The sequence below is a fragment of the Vulpes vulpes genome, chromosome 16, assembly GCF_048418805.1.
Source record: "Vulpes vulpes isolate BD-2025 chromosome 16, VulVul3, whole genome shotgun sequence".
In the NCBI taxonomy this organism is placed as follows: Eukaryota; Metazoa; Chordata; class Mammalia; order Carnivora; family Canidae; genus Vulpes; species Vulpes vulpes.
The window spans coordinates 74298292-74324762 of NC_132795.1; the positions used below are offsets into that span (position 1 = coordinate 74298292).

The 26471-nt window shown below is 42.4% G+C and overlaps 1 protein-coding gene across 2 annotated transcripts in view; it reads right to left on the reverse strand.

Moving 5' to 3' along the window:
• The window catches only part of THADA (THADA armadillo repeat containing), a 329408-nt gene that overhangs the window by 74971 nt on the left and 227966 nt on the right, over nt 1-26471 (reverse strand). For both annotated transcript variants that reach the window (XM_025992555.2, XM_025992556.2), the window contains exon 32: nt 6809-6903. In XM_025992555.2, coding sequence (XP_025848340.2) covers nt 6809-6903 — 95 coding nt within the window. The remainder of the gene's footprint in view (nt 1-6808; nt 6904-26471) is intronic.

Sequence of the window (26471 nt, forward strand, 5' to 3'; positions counted from 1 at the left end):
AATTTCATAGCTGCAGGCCCAGAAATAAAAAGTCCCCAGAAGACTCTAAAAATATGTTCTCAATTCCCTTTTATCTCCCACCCAGAGCTAAGAGAATAGCACCAACTGTGTCATATTAAACACATCTGCATCCAACACCGATAAAAGTACATGACCAAGGGAACAGATAAGAATTGTTTTCAATTTGTTCAGATGGGATTGGTTAAATTTAACCTAATTAGACCAAATAATCAAAGCAGGTGTTTGTAAGTTGCCAATGTTTTTATTCTCTGTAATTGTTTGGCTCTATTTCCCAGGAACTTAGGTAAAGGAAGTTAGTATGTCATAAAAATCATTGACCTTATATTTATTCATGTCACACATATATTATTCATGTTCAAGGCAGTACAAATACAAGGCCTTGTTGGATACTTGTCACAGGTTTTACCATTTAACCATCATCAACATCTGAGCTGGCCTTTGGGAGCGCTTACATTACCTAACTTCCATTATATAAATACAAGTAGTAATAAATGAGAGCCTGTCTTCTAATCTTATACTGATCTACAAAGCACACTGACTTGGCATTCAGACTATTTAGGGATTCTGACTTCACGCCCACAAGCTGGTCACTTTTAAGGCATTAAGAAGAAAAATAATAACAGTAATAAAAGTTACATTCCAGTAAAACAAAATGTTTATTGCATTTGGCAGAATGATGAGATTTGAACTATAAATCCCAACTAACAAAGAAATCACAAAATGTAGCCGCCAGCAGCCTGGTACTGGGAAGCATTTCGTGGGCCGTAGGTCCACTAGCAAAGACGAAAAGGGCAGATGGCTGCCTGGGAGCAGTCAAGCTTCCTCTTTCTAGCAACTGCTTCTGTCCCAGGTACACCCTCACGTTATTCCACATACTGCTGGCATGGAGGACAGAAATGCAGGCAAGAAAGTCCCCATGAAAGCATGTGATCTAGAAGCTCCTTGTGAAGGTGATCCGTCCCTGAGGCCTGGGGGTCCTACAGGAGAGGAAGAGGAATGGGAAGTTGGAACAACCCAGAAGGTTCCAGGACACCCTCACTGAAGTAGTGGTTTTCCCGATTCTGGCCCTGTGTGGTGGGGAATCTCAGGCTGTGTTCTCTTACTATTCTTGGGACACTTGGCCAAGTTGTGTCTGCGCCTTGGGTGTCCTCACGTCTAACATGAAGGACCACTACTATTTCCCTCATTAATGAGGCAAAATGCTTGCATGATGCTTGGCACAGAGTTAGGTGCTCAGTAACTGTTGGTCAGGAGGGAGGTTGGTATTGAAAATGTTTCCTCAGAATAAGTGTACGCTGGGCATCCTAGAAACATTTCAAGGGCAGGGAAACAGCCTGTACACTGACTGCAGAGTAGGATGGAAAATGTCCAACCTGAGAGCGACGAATTGTAGGTGGGTTTCCAATGACAGTGAAAGCTGTGTCTCCCCATCCCTGCCTAGGCCTGCAAGACAGCCTCGGAGTGCTTGGGGTGGTTAGGCTTCTTCTTCCTCATCCCCCAACTCCACCCAGAGACTATAATTTTCTTTCCAGCAGGAAACTGATGTATACGAATGATGACAGCTGGATTCAGAAGAGGAAAAAGAATACAGGGGACAGAAAGTCCTGTGGGTTTAAATCACTTTGGAACTCAAAACAAAACCCCCAGATCTGGAATTTTTAAAACCTAGTTAATGGCTGAGGAAACCTCAAAGGATGGGGAAGCACTAAGATAAAAGTCTGAATCACACAAAACACATCATTATCTGAAGCTTTTCTAATCATCTTCCCTGCCTTTCCCCTGCACTGGTTCTCCTCCTTGTGTATGCCCCCAGCCTCTCAACGTGGTTCTGAGACAATGTAGGGGTGGAAATAGCCTTCCAAGGTCATGTATCGAATAGTGTTTGCGAGGAGATGGACAGATTCTCCTCCAACCAAAGTTTCCCTGAAATGGATACTACTTCATTCCTTTTGGAAATAATTAATCACCTTCAAGATTCATAGTTAGATACATTCACTGTTGAAATACAAATATATACTCCCCTATGAATAAACCAGAATTATGGTGTTTAAGATTTGTAAAATGGAAATAAGAGGAGGAAACCCCCCTCATGGCATCATTCCAAGACAACTATTTTTAGCACGATATTGCCTTTACGTTCAGTATGGTTCTCTGCTTCCCCACTCCCACTTCCCAGAGCCCCAATGCTGATGATCACAATGTCTGGACAAATCCCCCTGACATTCCTTGAATGGATTTTCAGTTATATTCTTTCTTGGTGACAACTGGAACTTAGTTCATAAGGATGGGAGCATAGAAGGAAATGTCACCTTGTCTTAAAAACCACACAATGTGACTCTTATGTCCTTCAAATTGATTCTCCTTTGTCCACAAGGTCAAGTACAAGCTCTTCGATTAGCCTGTGAGTTCCTTCATGATTGAGTTCTTGCTTCTGCAGCCTCATTTCCATCATGACACTTGGGTCACTGTCCTAGCTCTGTGAAGGCTGTGCTGACTTGTACCTCTGTGGCTCTGGCCATGCTTCTCCCTCTATCTATAATGCCCACCTTCACCTTGCACATATGGTCAATCTCTACTTTCCCTCAAAACTCAGCTCAACCATTTCTTTTCTATGAAGCCCTCCTATCTTCCCAAATAGAAATGTACTTCCATTCTTGGGTGCCTCCAATGAATCCTATAAAGACTCTTTTTATAGCACCTATAATCCCTTACTGCACTTACTTATAAGCCTAAAACACATGTATGCATATCTCTAGCTATAGGTATTCAATCTGTCTGATATTAGCATGTCATTTCTGATGAATGAAAAAATAAATGAGCAACAAAAAAAATGATACTTTTTTGGAATCAATCAGAGGGGCAGGAGCATCCTTAATCAAGTGGATTTTCTGACATTCTTTTTTTTTTTTTTTAAAGATTTTATTTATTTATTCATGAGAGAGAGAGAGGCACAGACACAGGCAGAGGGAGAAGCAGGCTCCAGGCAGGGAGCCCGACACGGGACTTGATCCCGGGTCTCCAGGACTACACACCCTGGGCTGAAGGTGGCACTAAACCCCTGAGCCACCTGGGCTGCCCAATTTTCTGACATTCTATGATGGCTATGCCATGTTTCAGTATTTTCCTAGGAAAGCAGGCATTTCTTCTTTCCTGAAGATGTTTAAAATAAGAGAATTGTGAATGTGAGGGGCTGCAGGGGACTGGATTAGATGCATGTTTCCAGCTAATGATAATGATGATCATGATAATATAACAATATCTTATATTTATTGAGCACTTATTCTGTGTGATGCAAAGCACATTCTTTATATAGGAATGTACATAAATTTGTGAACAACCACTCTAAGATACAGATCCTGTTATCACCCCCAATTACAATTGAGAAAAATTGTATCCAAGAGATTCAATGACTTGCCTAAGGTCACAAAGCTAAATGGCAGATCTGGGATTCAAACCCAGGGCTATGGCTTCAGAGCCTAAATGATACTACCTACTCTGAGCTTTGTGTGAGCTAATAATGGAAGTATGTGCACATTTATAGACATGATATGAACACGATAACATGATATCAACATACCATTTGAATTGAGAAAATGAATTTACATCTGATAGATACATGAATTTCAGTAAGACTTTTGTATCTTGATGACAACTGTTACTATCCTAAAAACTGAGGAAAACTCTGCATTTCACTCAGTTCATAACCCATTTAATGATGGCTTGCTATGTGCTTAGCTGAGGGGCAAAGAATCTTTATTTATTTATTTATTTATTCATTCATTCATTCATGAGAGACACAGAGACAGAGAGAGAAAGAGAGAGGCAGATACACAGGCAGAGGGAGAAGCAGGCTCCATACAGGGAGCCCAACGTGGGACCCGATCTCGGGTCTCCAGGATCACATCCTGGACCAAAGGCGGCGCTAAACCACTGAACCACGAGGGCCGCCCAGGGGCAAAGAATCTAAGGCACTATTCATTCTTTCAAGGTACTTGCAAGGTAACACATTATAATGTCATGACATTATTTTGAAATCATACTAAAGTCTACACATCTCAGTAAGTGATCGCTTTGTTTGGGAACATGTTTGGCTATTGCTCAAACTGCCTTCAGAAACAATTTATGAAACACATAAGAATAGATTTTATTACTTTAAGTTCACAGTTCATTTTTTTCCTCAACAGTACCATCCATCTTAATTGCCATTGTATTTGGCATTTGGTTAGTTCTAAATATCCAGTTCCATCCTCAAAGGAGGAAAATTTGTTACCACTGTTTGTGTGGATATATGATATTATATAACATTCATACAGATAGACATGCATATATACACACACATCTGTGGCTTATGTGGGCAAACTCCAAGGGACTGGATAAAATCCTTACTTGTCTGATAGGAATATAATAGGAGCCATATATGCAATTTTTGATTTTCTAGCAGCCACATTTTTTAAAGTAAAAAGAAACAGGTGAAATTAATCTTAATAATTTATCTAATTTAACCCAATATATCAAAAATATTATTCCAAGATGTAATCAATATAAAGTAAATGAGAAATTTCACATTCTTTTTTTATACAAACTCTTTGAAGTTGGATGTGTATTTTATTCTTATGAAACATTCCCATTTGGATCGGCAACATCCCAAGTGCTTAGGAGTCACATGTGGCTGGCTAGTGACTGCCATACTGGGCAGTGCAGGATAAAATATTTAGAGCGATGGCTGTCATACTAGAACAAAGGCAAGAACACCCACCCTGTTGCATCCTACTCTGCAGAGTAACTAATTTGTTCAGAGGAATGATGCACTGATGCAAGTACAATACTGCTGCATAAAATAAACGACAGCTGTGACCACATTTAACTGGGATACAAATTCTTATATAACGCAAGACTTTGGAGCAAAGGATGGTTCAAAAAGACCAACACATTCATGGAGGAGCCCAATCATCAGTAAAGGGCAGGCAGTTGGAGAACAGAGAAGGGAAACCCACAACATTCAAGGGTGAACCCCCCTGGACAAGGAATAAAGGTACTAATACATTAAGAGAAACTTAGTTCAGGGGCACTTGGGTGGCTCAATCAGTTATGTGTCTGCCTTCAGCTCAGGTCATGATCCTGGGTTCCTGGGATGGAGCCCTGTATATGCCTCTCTCTCTCCCTCAGCTCCTCATGATCAGGTCATGATCCTGGGTTCCTGGGATGGAGCCCTGTATATGCCTCTCTCTCTCCCTCAGCTCCTCCCTCTCCCTCAGCTCCCTCAGCTCCTCCCTCCCCCAACTTATGTGTGATCTCTCTCTCTCTCAATAAATAAATAAATAAAATCTTAAAAAAAAAAAGGGGAGGGGAGAAACTTAATTCAAATAAACTGATGATTACAATCAACCACACAACTCCAAAGGATCGCAAAGGCTGGACTCATTAGTCATGAGCAACTCTTTCGTGGCCAAAGTCCTTCAGCTACTAAGCAGAGAAGTACTGTAAAGCTATATGGAATCTGGAACTGAAATACAAAAATAAAGGAAACCAGGAACAACTTACTTGGTACCATCTGATTTATAATCTCTGCACCCCAGTTAGTTCAAGTGTAAAATAAGGTGGTGCAACCCTGAGGTCCCTTACAGAGAGGGTGATCTATAATTTCTGCTGCAAACCTGGACACTTTCAAGAGTGAAGGGGGGGCACTATTAATAATTATGCTGGGACAAGAGGCATAAACTAGGACTGGTTTATAGCTATAAAACTATATGATCCTATTCCATCAAATGGATACAATAGCTACCCCTATGCAGGGATATGGAGCTGATGAAAATCCAGGCGTGTTCTTCTTACCTCTGCATGGCCACAGGGGCTTTGTGGGCTAATACACACTGATCCGGGTGAGGTGGTTTCGCACCTCCCCCTCAAAGCACTTTAAATTGGTTTGAATTTGGGAACAGGGTTCCATATGGACAGAGCCGGACTCTGACAGCCTGAATATATTTACTGAAGACAACAAATCATTGACAGACTAAATGTAACAGAGGAAAGGCCTGGCCTGCTTGTACTCAGAATGTGACTTTGTAATTGTAGCCTCCTTTAGACAGGCCTAATCAATTAGAAGAGGCTGATTTTAACCAGTTGCAGGCTCATTACCCTGCATTCCAGTTTGTGTTGATGAAAATCAGTTTCAGTCTGTGGCCTGGAACTCATGTACAGCACTTCCTGCAGCCTCTTATATAAACACATCAAAAAAAAATTTTTTTTTAATTTGGAGTTGCCCTTCTCTGTTTTAAGAAAACCACTCTGAATCATGATTAAAACAGAACAATTGTATATGGATCTGGCGCCTGATAGAAACATATATGACCAAAAAACACATCTTAAGGCAGTAATGGGTAGATTGGGACAGTGTCTCAGGTATTCAGACTCCAGGATCAAATGAGCCCAACTCAGCTCCACGGAATGAAGCATAGACTCTCAGTTGTTGAAATTGATGAACTTTCAAAGAAAATTCAACGGAAGGGGAAAAAGCCAAGGTCTCTGAAACACACGGGATATCTGAATAGAGTCCACACTGTCTCCTGAAAGACCAAATAGAAAATAAATGAAAAACTTCCCATTCAACAAGAACTTTCCTTGAGAAGCTTCTATGAGGGAACCATATGATACCATGCTTAATTTTGATGTGTGGTTAGTTTGACAAAAGTCAAAGCTGGGGGTAGTGTGTGGTAGAACCACTATAAGCCCCACCTGTATTTCAAAGATCCATCATCATTCCAAAATATGATATAACTATGAATCATACCTGGCTGGTTGCCTTTTGTGAGTTTGTCAAGGCAGCGAGTCAACAGGAAGAGAATGTCAATATATACAGCTCTGGTCACCAAACATGGATTTTGCCTAGAAAGGTAAAGAACAGGAGATAAATTGATATTTTTTCTCTCTGAGGTCTGGGTCACACAGAAGAGAAAAAGGTATTTTCTCATAGGCCTATCATGAGGCCTAGGGCTTCATGGCAAATGCTTTTAGACATTTAATCACCAATAGTAAAAACACGTCAGTAAGTCAAATGAGGAAATGAAATCCTAGAGCATATGGTGGAGGTTGGGGATATGCATACACAAAACAGATAAAAAACTCTATGCTCTGGTTCCAAATAAAACAAACTAAAAACAAACAAAACCCAGTATCCTATCCCAGTTATTTGAAAACAAGGAGATTGGCAGGGGGAGTTATATTCTATTATTTTTCCTGTTTAGTGGACAAATCTGGGGGGAAAGAATCATTGGTTACAAGTATCGCTGACTTAGCATTTTGGAGAAAGGAGAACTGCACTCCCATAGGACAAACCAGACCTATGGACTTAAAATAACCAGCTGAAAAACAAACACACGGAAGCACTAACAAACACTGCGACACACATTCCTTTCCTGGCAAATGGAATTTTTTTCTCTTTCAATAAATGGAGTTCACTTTACTCTTTGAACCATACGCTGGGAAAGGTATGGGCTTGGATTTAGGGGTCCGGATAAAAAAAGAAGAATGAAGACTTTCTTCTGAGAACAGTGCTGCTGAAGGTCCCCTGATTCTGAGCCTCAGTTCAGACTGACCATGAAGAAAGGCCCCACCCTCCTTGGTGTACTAATAATTCAGTACAAGTAGTAAAAAGAGAAGGGACAGATCTGGGTTTGAATATTGGCTTTGCCGCCTATTTCTGTGACCTGAGTCATATTCCTGACTTGTACAATGGGAACACTAATCACTGCGTAGTGAGTCACTGTGAGCTTCGGATGTGGCAGGGCAACCAGAAGGCCCGCCTCGCTGCTGGGCCATGGCAGACACTCCCGCAGTGTTCGTTCCCTGCCCTTGTCTGCTTCCAACCGGAGATTAGAGAATGGCACAAGTGTTCTGGCTAGGGAAATCGCATTTACTTGACCGCTAAACCCATCCTCCTCACTCTCTGCATTTTAACAGTTTTATCCTTTCTCTAAAGTTTATTCCTACCCTAGCCTGAACTGCCCATATTCTAGGGCTGGCATATGCTCTCACATGAAAAGCGAATCAGATACTTCTGACTTAAAACTGTCTTGTGTCGAAGTCTCTCCGTGGCTGACCTGTCTCATTTATGTTCTACTGACTTGCTTCCTCTATAGTTAGCAGCTTGCTTCAACTCCTACCCTACCATGATTCCTAGTTTATATGTATACCTCACGCTTGGCCTAATTTCATACTGCACCTCGTTTTTTTTTTTTTTTTTCTTTTTAAGATTTTATTGATTTATTCTTGAGAGGCACACAGAGAGCAGAGACAGGCAGAGGGAGAAGCAGGCTTCTCACAGGGAGCCAAATGCGGGACTCAATCCCCAGACTGGGATCACGCCTTGAGCTGAAGACAGATGCTCAACCACTGAGCCACCCAGGCGTCCCCACCTAGCTCTTTTTTAAAAATTAGCTTTAAAAAATAGATAATGTGCACATGGTATAAAAATAAGTCCAGTACCAAAGGGCATGCAGTGAAAATTAAGTTCTTTGCCATCCACTGTCCTCTACTCATATTCTGTTCCCTGGAAGGAACCACATTATTACTCAGTATGTCTTTTAGGCACATTCTGTTCATTTACAAGCATCTGTCTATAGCTACCTACTTGTTTATTTTTATAAAAATAGTAGTTTACTATATACTAAGTTCTAGGCATTACTTTTTTCCACTTATATATATTCGATATCATTCCATTAAAAACAGAGATTTGCCTCATTTTTAAATGACTGTAGACTGCTCTGTGTCACGGAGGTACCAATCCCCTTTTGAAATAATTTAGTTTATGATACTTTGCTAAAAACAATAAAGAATGTATATGTACATCAGTTTTGTGCATATAAATGAGTACTCAGGGGAGAAATTCCTAGAAGCTGAAGGGATGAATCAAGATATTTGCACATATAAAATTATGATCGATTTTAATAAGATGTTCTCCAAAGGGACTGTAACCAATTCATACTCTTACCAACAGCATGTAAGAATTCTAGTCTCCCACAACCTGACCAACACAGTGCACAATTAAACTTTTTTACTTTTACCAAGTGAAAAAAACATTATCTCATCATTTTAAGTTGCAACTATTTTGTTATAAGTGAAGCTGATCATCACTTTATATGCTTTTCAAAAAAGGTATTTGAACTTCTTTTTCTGTAAAATGTATTCAATTCCCTGTCCATTATGTTGGTGGTGGTCTTCTCGTTGATTTGTAGGAGCTTGCTGTATATATTAAGGAAATCTACTCTTTGTCAAATGTACTACAAATATTTTTGCAGTTTTGTCTTTCAACTTTATAGTTTTTATAATTCAAAACATTTAGTTCTATACAGCCAAATATATTGGTATTTTTATTTCTGTCCCCTGGGTTTCATATCATGCTTACAAAGTCTAAACTTTCTTCAAAATTCTCTATATCCATATCCATATCTATATATATGTTTATATACAGAATTTTCCCATATTTTCTTGTAGAACTTCACAGTTTCATTTTTTTCTTATTGTTGCTTAAAACTTTTATCTATTTGGAATTTTTATTCCGAATCCTACCCCTTTTGTTTCTATCTAGTTTTTCCCAGGTCTCTCAATCCTAACTCCCTGTCCTTATTCTTCTACTCCCTATGAAAGGCCCACAGTTTATGAAAATTTCTTTAATGACATAATTTGCAATTCTGGCATTTCTACCATTCAACAGGTAGGACTTCCCTCTGCCAAATAAAGGGCCACTCAAGAAACAAAGTGAGAAAAGCCAATGCTAGGGGTTAATGAATCATCAAATAGCTAGCACAGGGCTGAGTAAGTGGCCTGTGGATAGCAGAGAGAATCCCCTGAGCATCTAGCTTTGTGCTAAGTGCTGGGAAGTGAGGTCCATGAGTTGATTTCTGATCTCAGAGAATTCTGTCCATTTATGAAGACAAGAATAAGGTCAAGCTTTGTGACAGGATGTAAGGAGTGAAGAGAAAGAATAACAGGGTGGATTGGAGAAATGGGAAAGGTTAATAAAGATGTAATTCCAACTGAGCTGTGAAGGATGGAAAGATTTTAGCTAGACAAAGTTGATCAGGAAGGGCATTTTGAGAGGGGGCAATAGATATGGGAAGGAATTAGTCTGGCCTGTCTATGGACCCGGGAAGATCAGGATGGGAAGAATAGAGAATGTGTTGAAAAATAGGAACAAGAATAAGGCAGGCCAGGCCTTCAGAAGATGGGCTACTTCGTGCTAACTGGGTGCTCCGTAGTGTAAAAATTGCACTGACTGCTCCCATGTGGCCTCAGAATCATAGCCTCTCCGATGTTTTTCTGTTGATAGAGCCATACAGAACCATGAAGGGAAATCTGGGGGAAGCTGGTTTGACTTTCAACTGTGATGAGGAGCCTAGCTTCTATGAGATTTTAGCTAAGTTCATATATTTTTTAGAATTTCTAAATGAATAGAGGAAAGGTTGGCAATCTTTAGAGCCCCCTGCCTGGCTAAAGTGTTTCTGCATCCTTTTTTGAACCTGGCATGGGCTGGTGACCTTGCTAGTCTCCTGGGAACACTTCGGGACCACTCTGATTGCCCCCATAATGGAAAGGCTCTGGGCCAAGTCTGATGTAGGCAATGAGATTGTGGGATGCTCCCTCAAATGCTGCTGCTTTTGATTCCAGGAAACAGAGATCTGGGGCCAGAAAGGAGTCCATCTATGGCTTTTCCTTTGAGACCAACTCAGACAGAAATTCTGGCTTGGAGTCCACTCTTCATGGCTCTACCCTCAAGGACGGCCACAGCCACAGCCACAGCCACAGCCACAGCCACATAACATCCCTGTCTGGAGTCAGAATTGGGCCTCACTCTGAACTGGCTTCTAGGTCAGGAAAATAATTTTGTTCCCTTTCTTTTTCTCTCACTGTTACTTGATGTTTGTTCTGACTTGGAAATGGTACACTGTGAATTCAGGGTGAGCCAGAGGTTTGTTCTTGGTCTGTCAAGCCACTTTGATGATGGGAATAAAATCCTGGGGAACAGCAAGCCAGCTGGACAGGAAACCAACCCACAGGGTTTTGGTGGGCTTGGGGATTTTTTTTCTACCCCCAAATGGAAAAATCCTGGCATGGGGCACAGTATAATAGAGATTTAGAGTGCTCAAAAAAAAAAAAAATCAGAAGTGGTCAGGGTCTAACAGATTGGTTGAAAAATGGCAGAGTAGTGGCTGTAGAAGGAGCAGCAGGATCCAGGTACTAGGAGAACAAAGTTTACATATATAAAATCAAACAAAGGGCTTGTTAAGAATCTTGCTTTCTTCCATTTTTTAAACCATTTGTCCCTTGACAAATACCTACCCGAGAACCTGATGAATCCACTTCTTGTCTTGGGAAATCTCTGAACTTCATTAAACCTCCTGCCCTCTCTCCTGGAAACTAGGGGGAGGGAGAAGGCAGGGCAGAGAGAGTAGGGCTTCCCAGACACATCCACAATGGCCCCAGTGTCTAGAGGACAGCAGGAGTTCCTGGGAAGTCTGTGATAAATTATTCACTTCTGTCCCTTCCGGAATCCCGGTGGCTGCAGAGCTTAACTGAGGCCCATTCATTCGGAAAACATTTACTGAGAGGCTACTGAGAGCTCAGGAATAGTGCCAGGCTTTGGAAATATGAAGATAAAATGATTCAAGGACACAGTTACTGCCCTCAAGGAACTTAGAGTCCTGAATAGTGTTTTTCAAACTGTAGGTTATGACCCATTATGTTGACTGTGAAATCAACTAGTGAATGGTGACCAGCATAACAGGGAGAAAGGAACTGAGAGAAAGAAGGGGAAGAGAGGTGAGGGGAAACAGAGAGGATCTGGGGCCACAAAGGAGGGAGGGAGCCAGATGGAAGAAAAGAGGGGCAGAGAGAGGGAGGAAAAGAGGAAGGGAAGGAGGGAGGGAGTGCATCAACTATAATCAGAGTGCATCAAAGCAGTCAAGGTAAGTATTGTTTCCTTCACTTGTTGCTATAAAGTCCTTGCCTGAGATCAATTTTTAATAAATTATCTTTGGTGTTAGAGGTAAATAATTTATGAAATATAATCATTTTAAGTAAAAAATTAATTTTTTATTTTAAAGATTTTCTAAATAGAAAATAGAGAGGCAGAGACATAGGTAAAGGGAGAAGCAGGCTCCCTATAGGGAACCTGAGTGGGACTCGATCCCAGAACCCTGGGATCATGACCTGAGCCAAAGGCAGATGCTCAACCACTGAGCCACCCGGGTACTCCTTTAAGTAAAAACATTGACTGATTTGTTCTCCTTTCTTTTTCCTTTCCTGGTAATAAGCCATCCTGAATCATACTGAATGGTATCAACAGGGTTATGCTTGGTATCCAAAGTGATGGTGGGTATGTTGAAAGCAAACATTCCTGAACTGAAACGTGCTACAACTTGAGTAAATTCCCCTGTTGCATTTTTTTTTTTTAATTTTTATTTATTTATGATAGTTACACAGAGAGAGAGGCAGAGACACAGGCAGAGGGAGAAGCAGGCTCCATGCACCGGGAGCCCGACATGGGATTTGATCCTGGGTCTCCAGGATCATGCCCTGGGCCAAAGGCAGGTGCCAAACCGCTGCGCCACCCAGGGATCCCTTCTGTTGCATTTTTTTCTTACAGACTGTTCATATCTCATATAGATATTATCACAATTTCAAACTGTGCAAGATTTCTTATGTGTGTGCACATAGACACATATGGCACACATACACATTAGGTCATATGTAAAATGTATTTGTTTTGAGTGCCTGTCAAAAAACCTTGAAAGCCACTACTTTAGCAGGAGAAACATGCAACCAATCATGCTAGAGTACAAGGAGTTTGACACAGTAAAAATTAAGGATGGCTGAAGAGGGGACCTGCCCAGTCCTCCTGGGTAAGTTAGGAAGTGACTTGGCCAAGAGCTGAAGAGTGAGGAGTCTGGAATAAGGAACATGGGCAGAGTGACCCCAGCAGAAGAAGTAGCAAGTCCAAAGACCAGGGTACATGACACATTTGGAGAATAATGAGAAGTACAAAGGGGATATGGAAGGGGAAGGACAACAGGAAATGATATAGTGAAACACTCAAAAGGAAAGCTTAGGAGTGACCTTTAAGAGTTCCAAAGCTCCAAAGGATTAAAGCCACCTGTGGGACCCCACTGGCCAAATCTACACAGCAAAGCGAGGATCCCCACTTACTAGTGTGAAGCTTGGTGGGTCCCCTAGAAGGGACAGAGGTCATTCTGGACACACTGTAGTCTTCCAGAAGCATTCACTGACATCTTCAGAGGGCTGGAGACAGCTGTTGTGACTTTAGGCTGCTAGTGTCTGTTAAGTCTCTATGTCAAGAGACTGTTATCTGGACTTCAACAGAGTCAGGGTTTGAGGTCACTCTAATCCCCAGGGAATGACTCCCTCCAGAAACCTAATTAGACTTATGGCTTCACTTTATTAATCTAGAGACCCTTACTGAGCTCCATGGGGAATATCCTACCTGGGACAGAAAGGGAGAGAAAGGAGAAAGTTCTGGCCTTGCAGAATTTATGGCCTTGTGTGTGTGTGTGTGTGTGTGTGTGTGTGTGTGTGTGTACACACAAAAAAAAATGTACAAAAAACAGAGGGAATGTCATGGAAGGAGGGGTCTGGAAACATGGAAGGATCTGGCCAGTGAAGGGCAAGAAGGAATCCAGGGAGGAGAGCTCACTGGAGCAGATACAATGGTAAGAACATGCTTGCCACATGCAAGGATGAATGAATACCAGGAAGTCTAACAAGTGCAGTTGATAAGCTTAATGGCTTAGAATGACTCTGGAGCTGGAGTCCTAGCAGGGGCTCATCGTAGCCCACTGCAGGCTCTAATCCTGGCCCCCACACATGCTCACTCCTATTTAGACCACTTCTGTTCTCAACCATGACAATGAGCAGAAAGCACTAGCTGCCTCTTTTCAGGGAGCCAGCAATGGAGTTAATGATGCGATATCCTGGGGACTACTACCAGGCACCGAATAGGCTGGGAAGAAGAAAACCAGAAAAAGAGAAAGTAAGTAGGTGGGGAGAAGGAAGGTAGGTGGGGAGCAGCGGGGGGGAGAAGGTAGGGGAGTAGTGGGGGAAGGGGCAAGAAAAGACTTATGAGAGAGGGAAGGTGGTAGTAGAAAGAAAGGGGGAGTCAACAGTCTGGAACATGTTCCCATATCCTGCCACGAACCCCAGACTTGACACATGTCCAGCCACACCACATCCTTTATTCAAAGTTCACTTCAAAACCTGCCCTCTAGGAAAACTTTTCCTGACTAACCAACAGAAAACAGCCTCCGAGGACAATCTGAATGGCTGACTTGACACAGGGTGTTTGGTTGACCTTCCTTTGGTCTCCCAGGGATCAAGATGGCCATCTTTGCAATCCTAGGCAGTTCTCTTCCCTGCAATGGTAGCTGCCCCCAACAGCATCAGAGCTGCCTCTCTTTACATTTGAATATAAAAGGAAGAGCTGTTGTGGGTTGGAGCCAGGAGGTACTTCTTTGATGCAGGCCACATTAGGTCATGTAAATATGGAAGTGTAAATTAAATAAAAAAGAACCTCTCTCTCCCTTCTCATTTCCATTTTTACCACAGCCCCCAGCCAAGCAACCATCACATGGCATTCTTGGAGAAACAATAGGGGATTTGTTTAAACCAAGATGCCAAATGGTCATGAATTGCAGAATATATATTTTTAAACAAGTTATTTTCCCCCACTGTAACATCCAGAATTTAGATCTGCACTTGGAGCCAGCTGGCAGCGGCATGCAGGGTCTGGCTGGCTACCCAGGACTGCTCGTTTACCTTGCCCTCCCCAGAGGGGGTGTGACGGCAGAGCTGCATTTTTATGGTATGCTCCAACTTCCATCCAGCCTTCCTCGGTCTGGAGCTTTGCAAGTGTTTATACTCACACCCACATGGAGAAGCTGCCCCGTGGCTCTCCTACTTGAATTTTCCTTTTAAAGTGAAGCCATCTTCATGCCCTGCTCTGGTGGTTGACCAATTTATAGGGAACTGAGTTGCCTATGCCCAAAGCAAGAGACCAGGAGCTGTGAGTCTGTCCAGAAAGGGACCAAATGTCCTAGCCATCTGCTACAGCGTAACTGGGGCTTCCCCTGGAAAAGCAGCTTTTGTTCCAGGGTATGGAATCTGTGAAAACAGGGCCCTGACCCCTTTACCAGGGTTCTGGGTAGGCACTCGACAAAGCCCAGGTTGTCTGTAGAAGGCACCAGGGCATTTCATAGGTCAGGGTCCAGGCCATAGCCGCCTCTGCTTCCCTGGCAAAACCGCTGCTCAAGAGGAAACCCACAACCTCAAGGCCTTTTCCCTCTATTAAGGCTCACCTGCCTTTTCAGAGGACCCTCAGGGAGCCTCCCACACCCCCCCAAGAGGCCCTCATATTTTTCCGTCTTTCTATTAGGCATCTTTTTCTCATTAATGTACTAACACTCAAGTTATGTGCAGAGAATGAGGAAAAAGAGACCTTGTGTGGGGCTTGGGATTTGTTCAAAGCCTGGGGAAATCGTTTTAGAGGGTGTATGTTTTTTATTCCTTTTATGAGAGATGCATGTTTCCCCCCCTCTGTGACTTGTTTAAAAGTAAAGTTTAATATGCTGCCAGAGAAATTGCTGGTTAATAACTTAATAAGCTATGTGCTAGGAATTATGGGAGAAAAGTAGTATCCAAGAAAACTTTTATTGTACAGTTTGGGACTTGGAGGATATATAGCTTCAGTTATTATATAAAATGCTAACAGAAGTCCCCTTTCTTTTCAAACCTTACTTTCTCCCCAGGATTATAAAAAAAGGATAAATAAGTGAGGCGAATGAAAACTTCTGGAAGCTGCATCAGAAATCTGTATGCAGATCACAAGGTGAGAATTTCCAACAGCCCAGTCAACAGAACTGTGCTAATGTGAACCTGGCACAGCACATACTTGGAAATTAGCCCTGGCAATAATAGTAATACTGATAATAATAATAATAATAATAATAATAATATCAACTGCCTTTTATTAGAAGTTTTGTCTTCAAAAAATATTCCTACCTTATCTTTATAAAATTCTTAAGAGGGAAAAAAATAGGCATTATTATTCCCATTTTTTACATATCAACAGAGTAGCTCATATAGCTCAAGTGACCTACCCAAGATTAGGGCAAAAAACAAGAATAGAATCAAGGTTTTTTATTTTTATTTTATTTTATTTTATTTATTTTTATTTTTTAGAATCAAGGTTTTCTTGACAAATTGTATCTATGTGTCCCAAACACAATCAGATGAAAAGTGAGCCGCTTTGCCAAACAATGAGAGTATTTTGGTTTGCAGCCACATGCTGTGGTGTTATGTCCCATAGCCAGTCTGGTGAAAAGCAAGGGCTTCGAGCACAGCTGTTCCTGTGAGGCCAACATAAAGGCCTGTTTTCAACATGGCTGATTATGTTGATAAAGACTTAATTATCTGACAATAGATATTTCCTCTATTTGCTTAGCTCTTCCATACTCTCACACTCATTACTCACCATGTTCCTCCTTGCCCACATTGGTGTCCCACTGTCATTTTACGGGTTCCCACTGTACAGATTAAAAACTGAGTCCCCAGGACGCCTGGGTATATCAGTGGTTGATCCTCTGCCTTCAGCTCAGGGCGTGATCCCAGGGTCTTGGGATTGAGTCCCGGATCAGGTTCCCTAGGGGAAGCTGCTTCTCCCTCTGCCTATGTCTCCTCTCTGTCTCTCATGAATAAGTAAATAAAATCTTAAAACAAAACAAAACTGAGTCCCCATGAAATGGCTGGCCCCACAGGGTTGGTTTGAGCTGAACAGGGCCCAGAACTCAGACCTGCTATATAACCTTGAGTATATTCCGCCTCTCCTCAACTTCAACAGGATGCATACACAGGTTAGAGCTTTTCCATTTGCCAAGTCCCTCTCAAAGTGCTCCCCTCCTATGGTCACCCAGAAACACAAGGCCTTTGGGTTCAGCCAGGGAGCCCTGGAGTAAGCTCCCGATACTGCGTGGAAAAAGTGTTATTTCTTGAGGTGTGCAGGCCAGTCCTATCACCCAGGAACCCTGGGTATCACTGGCAGCTGAGAGGGAGGTAGGAAGGATAGTGAGGCTCGGGAGGTTTCTCTTAAAGCTGCTCCTTTGGTCCATTCTTATAAGACCAGTCCAAAACCCCTCCTGGAGGCAGCCTGAGGTCTGGCTGCATAGGACAAACATACCGCAGTTGAGTCGGCTCAATATAAGGGCAGAGAAGCAGGAGGCCAAGTGAGGTATAAAGAAGTACTCCTGCCAGGTCTACGTGTTGCCTGAAAGCCTGCCTTCAGAGCTACTGACTTCAGTTAAGAGTACTGTCTCCAAAGATCACTACTGAAAAACAGCTGTATGATCCAGGAGAATTAACTTGTTTACATATTAGAACTTAGTAACACATTAGCATGATTCATTGGTCAGATCAGGTGGCAGTGGCAGTCATCTAGCTGAGAATAGATTTCTAAGGGAAGAGGACCTTGAATAGCTAACTTTAGATGGCAAGGAGGTCTAGAGCATGGGTCCCTGTCCAAGAAGGGCAGTTCCCAGAGAGAGGATGTTGGAACAGCCCAAGGGCATTGGGTTGCAGGATATGCTATGAGTATGATCAGGCCACAGCTGAAGAAGGAAGTGGATCAAGAGGCAAAAAGCAAATTTGCTATTTATGCCCAACTTGGGCCATCTCCAGAATCAGTCACATCTGTCAAAAAGAAAGAAGTCACTTGCCCTCTTGTACCATTCCTCATCTATAAATACTGGTTTGGATTAGATTTCTATTTTGAAATAGGAAGTCATGATGCCCTTCTTAGTCCCTTTTGGGGGACCCCAATGGGTGAAAGGCCATGTGGATGGGCCTCCAGGCCCCCATCCCAGCTTGCACCACAGGTGTCATCTTCAACATCTTGAACGTCCTTTTATGCTTCTATTTGAAGAAAGGATTCCACTGACTAGATAGATGATATCTAAATTTCCTTCCTGCTATCAATTCTGTGGCTCACTGGTCCTTTTGGCAATGCTGAGAAGACAACAGCCAGGCAGTCCAAAATGCACACAAGCAACAGCTCTACTCTCATCACCAGCTGCCCAGGCAGGTAATAGGGGCTTCCCAGTGACAGAGCTGGTAGATGGTTACTAGGGAGCTTTTGCTAACCACCAGGAGGGGCTGGAAATTTTGTTGATCGCTGGGAGAGACTGCAAAGATTTAATACTCTGAGATACACTCCCCAGTGTATCTCATGTGCATGGCGAGAGCAGCGTATTTACTAGTATAAGCCTGAGCTTACTGACTTCCTCTTAACTCTTGGATCAAATCCAAATTCCTCTGGCTGACATTTAAGGCCTGCCACAACTGGTCTCTTATCAAATCTTGTACTGCTCTCCAAAACATAGCATGTCTTCTGCAGCTCTCTCCCCTCACTGGCACACAATATATCCCATGTATTCCCCGCAGTATGTCCTCACACATGTTGTCTACGATCTTGACATGTTCTTTTCCTACCATGTTGGGTGTTTCCAAATCACACCAATGCTCTAGGACCCATTTTAAATACTCAACTCCCCTAGAAAGCAAAGCGTTCCCTGACTATTCCAGTCTACATTCTTCCCTGAATTCTTGTACTTTCTCTATGTACTACAGCATTAGAACTTCTTTAAGCACGTCACTGTTGGTTGTTTCACATGGATAAGCTCTCCTTTCAACTAGACTAAATCATCACTAAACTCTGACAATAGAGACTCCATTATAAATGCCTAAAGTGGTTCCCACAACACTGAGCACCGTGCTAAGATTCCTTCCTTTGTACTTGGGCAATGAGAACTTCACAATTTATTTAGCAACACAGGCTATCGGTCTAAACTCACTCATTCTCCAATATAAGAAAATTAACCTTAACTAATAATTACATCTCACCCAGCCTTTAAAGACTTTTTCCTCCTTCTCAAAGACTTCCTTGGCACCCTGACTCCACAAGCTGGCTCCTGCAACACACTCTGACCTCATTTCAGAATTTACCAGATTCTTACTTGTTTACAGTTAATTCAATCCATACCTGTCTTATTCATATGGTTTTTGAAATAGGGACGATACCATTAATCTCTATATTCCCCACTGTGTTTACTACATTGCTTTGTACTATTTGTGAATCTAAACTGGCTCAAATTCATTGGGAATGGTTCCATGCGTTGATTTATCCAAAAGATGGAACATGTTACATGCTAAAGGAAAAAAATAAGCCACTATGTTAGTGTTTTACATAATATTATGAAAATGTGTTGAGGACACTTAAAGCTTGCGCTCTTTTGCAAGCTGGGCAATGACAACATTGCCCAAATCTTCCAACAGCAATACCTCCATAGGCCAACAGCTACAAGTGGAGCAAAACAGATATTTCTGAGTCCTTTATCAAATTAATTGCCATTTCCAGGTTAGGTCTGCAGATTTCTATATTTAAAAACTAGAAAGCATCAGCAGTTGGCAGCAGAAGTCTTGATGTGTAGTTGCATGAAAGAACTATTTTTATTTCTCACTGTAATAAGAAGAAGCTTTGATCTTGGGCAACTTGCTCAAAGGCTCAGTTTAATATATTGATCTCTTGTGACTACTTTTACCTGACTAGTTTCCATAAGCTCAGCCTGTCAACAAGAAATACCTCATATATTCAAGCTTCACTTCTTCTCAAACACCTTATCCCTTCAAGCCTTGACATATTTTTAAAAGGAATAGCTAATGAAGAAAATGTTTTGCACCTTGTCCATTGGTTTGGGTTGAAATGCGCTAACTTAATGGTTCTTTCTGTTTTTAAAAAATACAAACAGGATCTCATCCCGAGATATCTTGACCTTAAGTATTTCTGAGAAGTCTGAAAGAGAAGTGAACAAATGTCAACAAGCTTGGGTCTAAAATACACCAACTTCATTTCTCTCATCCTTCAAGTATGCATAAGGCTCAAGGAGACTGTCGAGCTGGAGGACTCAGAGTGGTCCTAACAGGAATCTCCCTCCCCCATAAAATCTGGGGGTTGAAAGAAAAGCAATTTTAAAAAAGAGGAGGTGGGAGGGGAGTACTGGGAAAACTTTTATTTTGAAAGGAAGAAAAAGAACGAAGAAGAAATAAACCAAAAAAGCAAAACCCAACCCCCAGCAATGCCTGGAAACTTGCTATGTAACCAACCATCCCTGTTCAGACTTGCTTTCCTTACAGTTTTGGCAGGGACCACAAATGATAGCCTTAAAAATGCCACATGAACATCAGAATATTTTAGCAATCCTTCTCGACGGGATTCATTTCAGAGGCATGGGAGAGAAACAGCAACCTGCAGCTGTGGCAAAGGGCTGAGACCTCTCTTTATTTCGAGCAGTTGCGAAAGGAGGACCTCTTCCTTCAGGAGGGGAGCAGCCCAGGAGGCACGAAGGGTTTGGGAAGGGTGAAGGACAGTGGGAAAACGAAATGAGACCTAAACCCCAGTGTTTCTGCTTGGGAGGTGCAGTCTCTTGTGGGAATCGATCTGGTGGTTAGAACATAGATGCTGTGTTCAGCTGTGAGGCAAAACAGAATCCCAAACCAGAGCTTCTGCAGCTGGCCACAGACCCCCCTGGGGGCAGGACTGGGATTGCTGCACAAAAGCCAGTCCTAACTTTGTCTCTATAAGCATATTTTCCTCAAGCATTTAAATCCTAAGACTTTAAGGAGCTTACCACTCCCCTTAGTTGGGCCCAGTAACTAAGAGAGGAAATGGGGAGACAATCAGAGTATGGAGAAGGGGGTGGATAGGGAAGGAGATATACAAATGGCTAGAGGTATGTACTGGAAAGGTGGAGGAGTGGACAAGGAGTCTGTGGAGGAGTAAATAGAGGGTGTCAGGAGCACTGATGGAGGGAAGCTGTATCAGGAAGTGGAAGGATCATACAGCAATATTTTTGGCAAATGAGAATTAACTTGGGGTAACAAATCATTAGGTCTAATACAAAGAGATCTTCAACAAACATTAACGTCCTGCACCATTTATGCTCTCCATCAGGACTGTTTACTAAAAAATGTGTTGCCAAGGTTGCTTTCCTTGTAACCTTGGGGATTGTTCTTGTATTCCTGAGAGCCTGTTTTTCTCATTTGAATATCAGCCTGTTATTTTCAAAATGATACTACTCTCTGCATGCCAATAAACATTGGTCCTACCCTAGGCACTGAGGCCACTGGGACGGCTGCCCGGACAAGGGAGGTGGGCTCCCCATTCGAAGTGCAGAAGCCATGCAGCCCCTCTGTGCAGGGCATCCCAGGTGGATGGGGAAAGAATTCTGCATCCACACCTTCAGCGGTCTTAGCCTTCTCCTTTGTACCCAAGCTCCAGCCTTTGAGAATGTGGGTGTGAAGGTGGGAGTATTTCAAAGGGGCACAGTCTGATGATCACAGTGACCCCTGGCCCTCACAATATGTACTGTGTCCCAGAACCAGCAGCATCAGAAGTGCATGAGAACTCTCAGACCTACTGAATGAGAGTCTTCATTTTAAGCAGATCCCCAGGTGATTCATGGGCACATTAAGGTCTGAGAAGCACTGTTCTAGACAATGCTTAAGCTTTGACATTCAAAAGCCTTGACATAAAAACACTGGACAGATGGAGGTGGCTGGAGGGGAGTGGGGAGAGGGCAGTACAAAGAGCCTCTCAAAGATCAGGGAAGAAGTCCTCAACAAATGTTAATTGTTATCAGATAGGATCTTACCCCTGCCCTGGTAGGCTGTGTGGAAAAGAACAAATCTCTCAACCTCTCTGGGCTGCACTTTCCCATATGCATGCGGATGGGAGTAGACTGCAAGAAACTTAATGATTCCTTCTAGTTCTAAAGTTCTGGGTCTATGATTCAATTTGACAAGGCTCTGTTTTGTTGCCTTCTCTACACTGAAGTTTGGTTTTAATAGACAGTTGTAGTATTTAATACAGCCTGGCATACAGTGGGGCTCGGTAAGTATTTGTTGAATGGAGTGATACAGATATGAGTCTATTCTCTTCAAGCCTCACCTCAAAAACAAAATGAGCCATAAGCTTCCAGGACGGTAGACCACACTAGAGTATGAGATCTAACTTCTCAGGGCAACTGGCATAACTTAAAATACCTTGCTAAGGCAGCTTTTAAGTAATCTACCTCGGAAATTCACTCATACATGAAACTACACAGCGGTGTGGCCCCCCTTACTGGCCCATCTGTGGAACAAAAGTGTTAACCACCGTATCTCCTCGGTAGCAGACTAGAGGGATGGTCTTTCTCGAATGAGTCTGCCTCTGCGGCCTCAGAAGAAAAATCCAACTGTGCTCTAACATGGCTGCTATTTCACTCAATGCTCATCCTTCCTCTTCTGGCTCAAGGAGATGGGAGACACAAGAATGCATAAGAACACCTCAGTAGTTCTCAATCTGACTGCATTTTAGAATCTCCTGGAGAATTTTAAAACTACCAGTCCTTGGGTCACACCCTCAACCAAAAAAAATCAGAAATTCTGGAGGTGGAACCTGGCATTCAGTTTAAAGACCTCTTCAGAAGATTCTAATATGCAGCCATCAGCATTAAGAACTACTGCCTGGAGCAAAAACTCACTGTCGCCAATCTGGGTACTTAATAAATGCCAATACCCAGAGACACAAACTCCAGAACTCTTTCCATCTTGTAAAACTATAACTCTATGCCTATTAAACACTATCTCCTCATTCCCTCTCCCCCACCCCTGGCAACCACCATTCTATTTTCTGTCTCCAAGAATGTGACTACTCTTGGGACCTCACGTAAGTGGAATCATGCAGGATTTGTCTTTTTGTGACTGGCTTATTTTACTTAGCATGAGGTCCTCAAGGTCCATCCATGTGGTAGCCTGTGTCAGGATTTCCTTCCTTTTTAAGGCTGAATAATATTATGTTGCCCACATATGCCACATTGTTTACCTATTCAACCATCAATGGACACTCAGGTTATGTCTACCTTCTGGCTCTTGTGAATAATGCAGCCATGAACATGGGTGTACAAATATCTCTTCGAAACTGCTCTTAATTAATTTAGGTCTATCCCCAGAAGTAGAATTGCTAGGTCATATGGTAATGCTATTTTTAATATTTTGAGGAAACGCCATCTTATTTTCCATAGTAGCTATAACACAAAGAGTTTTCTTAATAATGATGGCAAACACTGTCATGAATTATTAAGTGAAAAAAGTGAGCTCTTCTACGTACAGCAAAACTACAACTATGTTAAAAAAAAAAGGCACAGGCAAAAAGATGAAACAAGTGTATATGTAAAACTGAAACTAGTAATAGTGGCTTCCACTGGATGTTGGTAAGAGCAGACTTATATTCTCTTCCTTTCCAAATTTCATACTTGCCTAATTTTCTATGATAAGTATATGCTACAGTGACAATCAAGAAAAAAAAAAGAGAAAAAATTTTTAGTAGGCCCCATTTTTCTTCCTGGTCATCACATCATCCATTGCACTTAGTCTGATGTTCACTTAGTCCACTGCATTTATCTGAAGAGTCCATTGCATTTATCTGAAGAGTCCACTGCATTTATCTGAAGGAAAGTGCACACACACACTTCTCCCTTTTAGAACCAAATTGATTTCTGAAAACTTTTAAGCCCAATATAATAATAATTCCAACTCTTGATCTAAATAATAAGTCTTTTCTCCTCTTAGTTCTATTTGACAGGACTTTCAAAAAGTCCAGCCTATTTAGGCAGGGTCTATGGTCCAGCTGGGGAGGTAGGGCTGAAATCTGCTGTTAGCAAGGGTGGCCCAGGGGGTCAGGCTGGGTGGCTGCCGAGTGCCCTCACTGGGTGCCCGCAGCCAGCCTCCCCAGGCCCGCCACCGACCTCTCTGTGCACTCCGTTTGTGGCCTGGGTCAGCTTCGTTTTCCTTCAGTAGTTGTTAAACTGTCTTTACACCATAAGAGAGACACTGACCTGGACTGAGGAGGGAGGGATGGAGGAAAAAGGGGAAGGAAGGAACAAGAAGGATTAATGAGCTGATTTCCATAAAGGCTTTGACATTTTGGAATGAAAAGCGGCCTGTAAGAGCAGAAGCCCAGGCCTCTACTCAGGCCATGTTGCCAGCTGGCCGTTCATCACCAAAAATTCCCCCAACAACTTCAGGGCTATTGCTTAACCACCTCATATAAATCCCAATTAATCTTGCAAAGTCAAAACATAAATATATGACAAAAGTCTTTATTTTATGTGCCCTCAATTTCAGGGTCAAAATTTTAAAAACCAAATTGGTTATACAATGGCTCCAATGACATTTTTTTAAAGAAACCTTCTTTGGTAATAAAAAGACAAATAAATGACACCCTTACTAATGTGTATGTACTTATTGGGGTGAATGAACTCAGGCTAATAATCAAATCAACTATAGAAGAAAAAAGGTGTTGGTGCTAAATTTTTTTTAACAATTTATTTATTTGAGAGAAAGATTGAGAAGAGAGCAAGCAAGCACACAGAGGGCAGAGGGCGGGAGAAGCTGACTTCTCACTCAACAGGGAGCCTGATGAGGGGCTTGATCCCAGGACCCTGGGATCATGACCTGAGCCAAAGGGAAACGCTTAATTGATTTAGTCACCCAGGTGTCCCATCGGTGCTAAAATTTAAACTAGCTTTTTTGTGTGTGTGTGTGTGTGGCAGTAACATTAATGTTTCACAGCTTCTACTCAGAAGATACAGAAAATCTTTGGTAGTCACAAAGGAACATTTATTCTTCTTTCATATGTAAATTGCTAGGGACATAAAGAGCCTCTTGAGCAGTGGAACAGAGAACACTCCACATTGCAATGTCTTTCATGGGAAAGGCAGGTGATAATATGAACATGGCTTTGAGAATGGCCCATTAGGACCCAGAATGGGCTCCTGTGAGCATGGAGGTATTAGTATAGACACAAGCCTCCCAGGGCAGCACTCTCAAAGGACCTCAGGGACAAGGCAGGTATGTCTCACAGGACAGCCTGAAGCTTCATCATTTATATTTGGTGCTCTACTTTCCTCTTCAGGAACCTCAAGGTTATCATGTCAATGATGTGGATAATACAGAAAGACTGATTGGTGGTTTTGGAATGGACTGTGCTCCAGCAGTGAGTTTTCCTCTCAAACTTTATTTCAGGCTCTGAACACATCCTGATTAATATAGTAAAAGTGCATTGGGAGCAAGAGGAGGCCTGGTGTTAGGAACTACCTATAGACCACCCACAAAGTATAAAGTTCACACTTGAATAATAAAGAGTTGACTGTACTGGAAACATAAAAGTGGCTGTCCCAGACTCTCAGCAAGGAAGGTAGAAATGCGGTGAATTGCAGTGATTCATGCTTTTGTTTTCTAGGGCTGGAAAATCATGGAGAAAAATCAAAGAAGGTGTGTCTGTGTTGGGGGGCGGGGGGGGGGCAGTGATGATGCTGAAAGCCTAGTTAGCAAATTGCAATAGGGACCAGAGGGAAAGTTAAAAGAGGATGGGAGGATGATGCTGAAAGCCTAGTTAGCAAATTGCAATAGGGACCAGAGGGAAAGTTAAAAGAGGATGGGAGGACCTCTCCAGCTGGAGAGGAGGCTGATGGCAGCTTGGTCATCTATCTTCAGGCACTGACTGCTCAGCATGAAGGTCTGTTCAGATGGCTGGCCTATTACACCAACTCATCCTTCCCATCTAACAAGAAGGAATGGGCTCAGGAGGCCAGTAGATGATGAATTTCTATGAGACCCATTAAGGGGTAGCAGGCTAAGGGGGCAGAAATGCCTCTACAGCATCTGCAGAACAGGAGATTTAGGATTCTGTCTTGGGGCAGGATTCTGTCTTGGGGCAGGCCTGGCTGGAAGTTGAAATTTCAACAGGATGGTTCCTGGAGAGCCCTGACTTCCTGATCCCCAGAAACAACAGCTAGGAGGACCTAGTCTGCTATTGATAAACAGATGAGGGCAGGAATGTGATTGCAACTCCCTATTCTCCCCAAAAAGGCAGTTTAGGGGATTTAGCTAAAAGTCACAAGGAAGGCAAATGATACTAGGCTCAGAGAAGCAGTTTATGGTCAATCAACTTCTGTTCTCTACATAAAAGAGAGAAAACACAAACTGGTCTAAAAATGAGAGTTAACCATCACTTTACTGACATTTCAGACATAAGAGAATTTCCCCATCAATATCTTTTTCCAGAGCTATAGGTGCTTAGACAGGGAGACTCACGTATCCACACACCAAGAAATCCTTCAATGGTTCCCTTTCATGGAAAAGTTTCCTTGAGGAGTTTTCACTGTATGGCCTCCACGTATTTCTGCTGCCTTGTGTACCCTTCTACTAGGTTCCAGAAGAGCTAACTTTTTTTAAAAAGAGTTTATTTATTTATTCATGAGAGACACAGAGAAAGAAGTAGAGACAGAGGCAGAGGG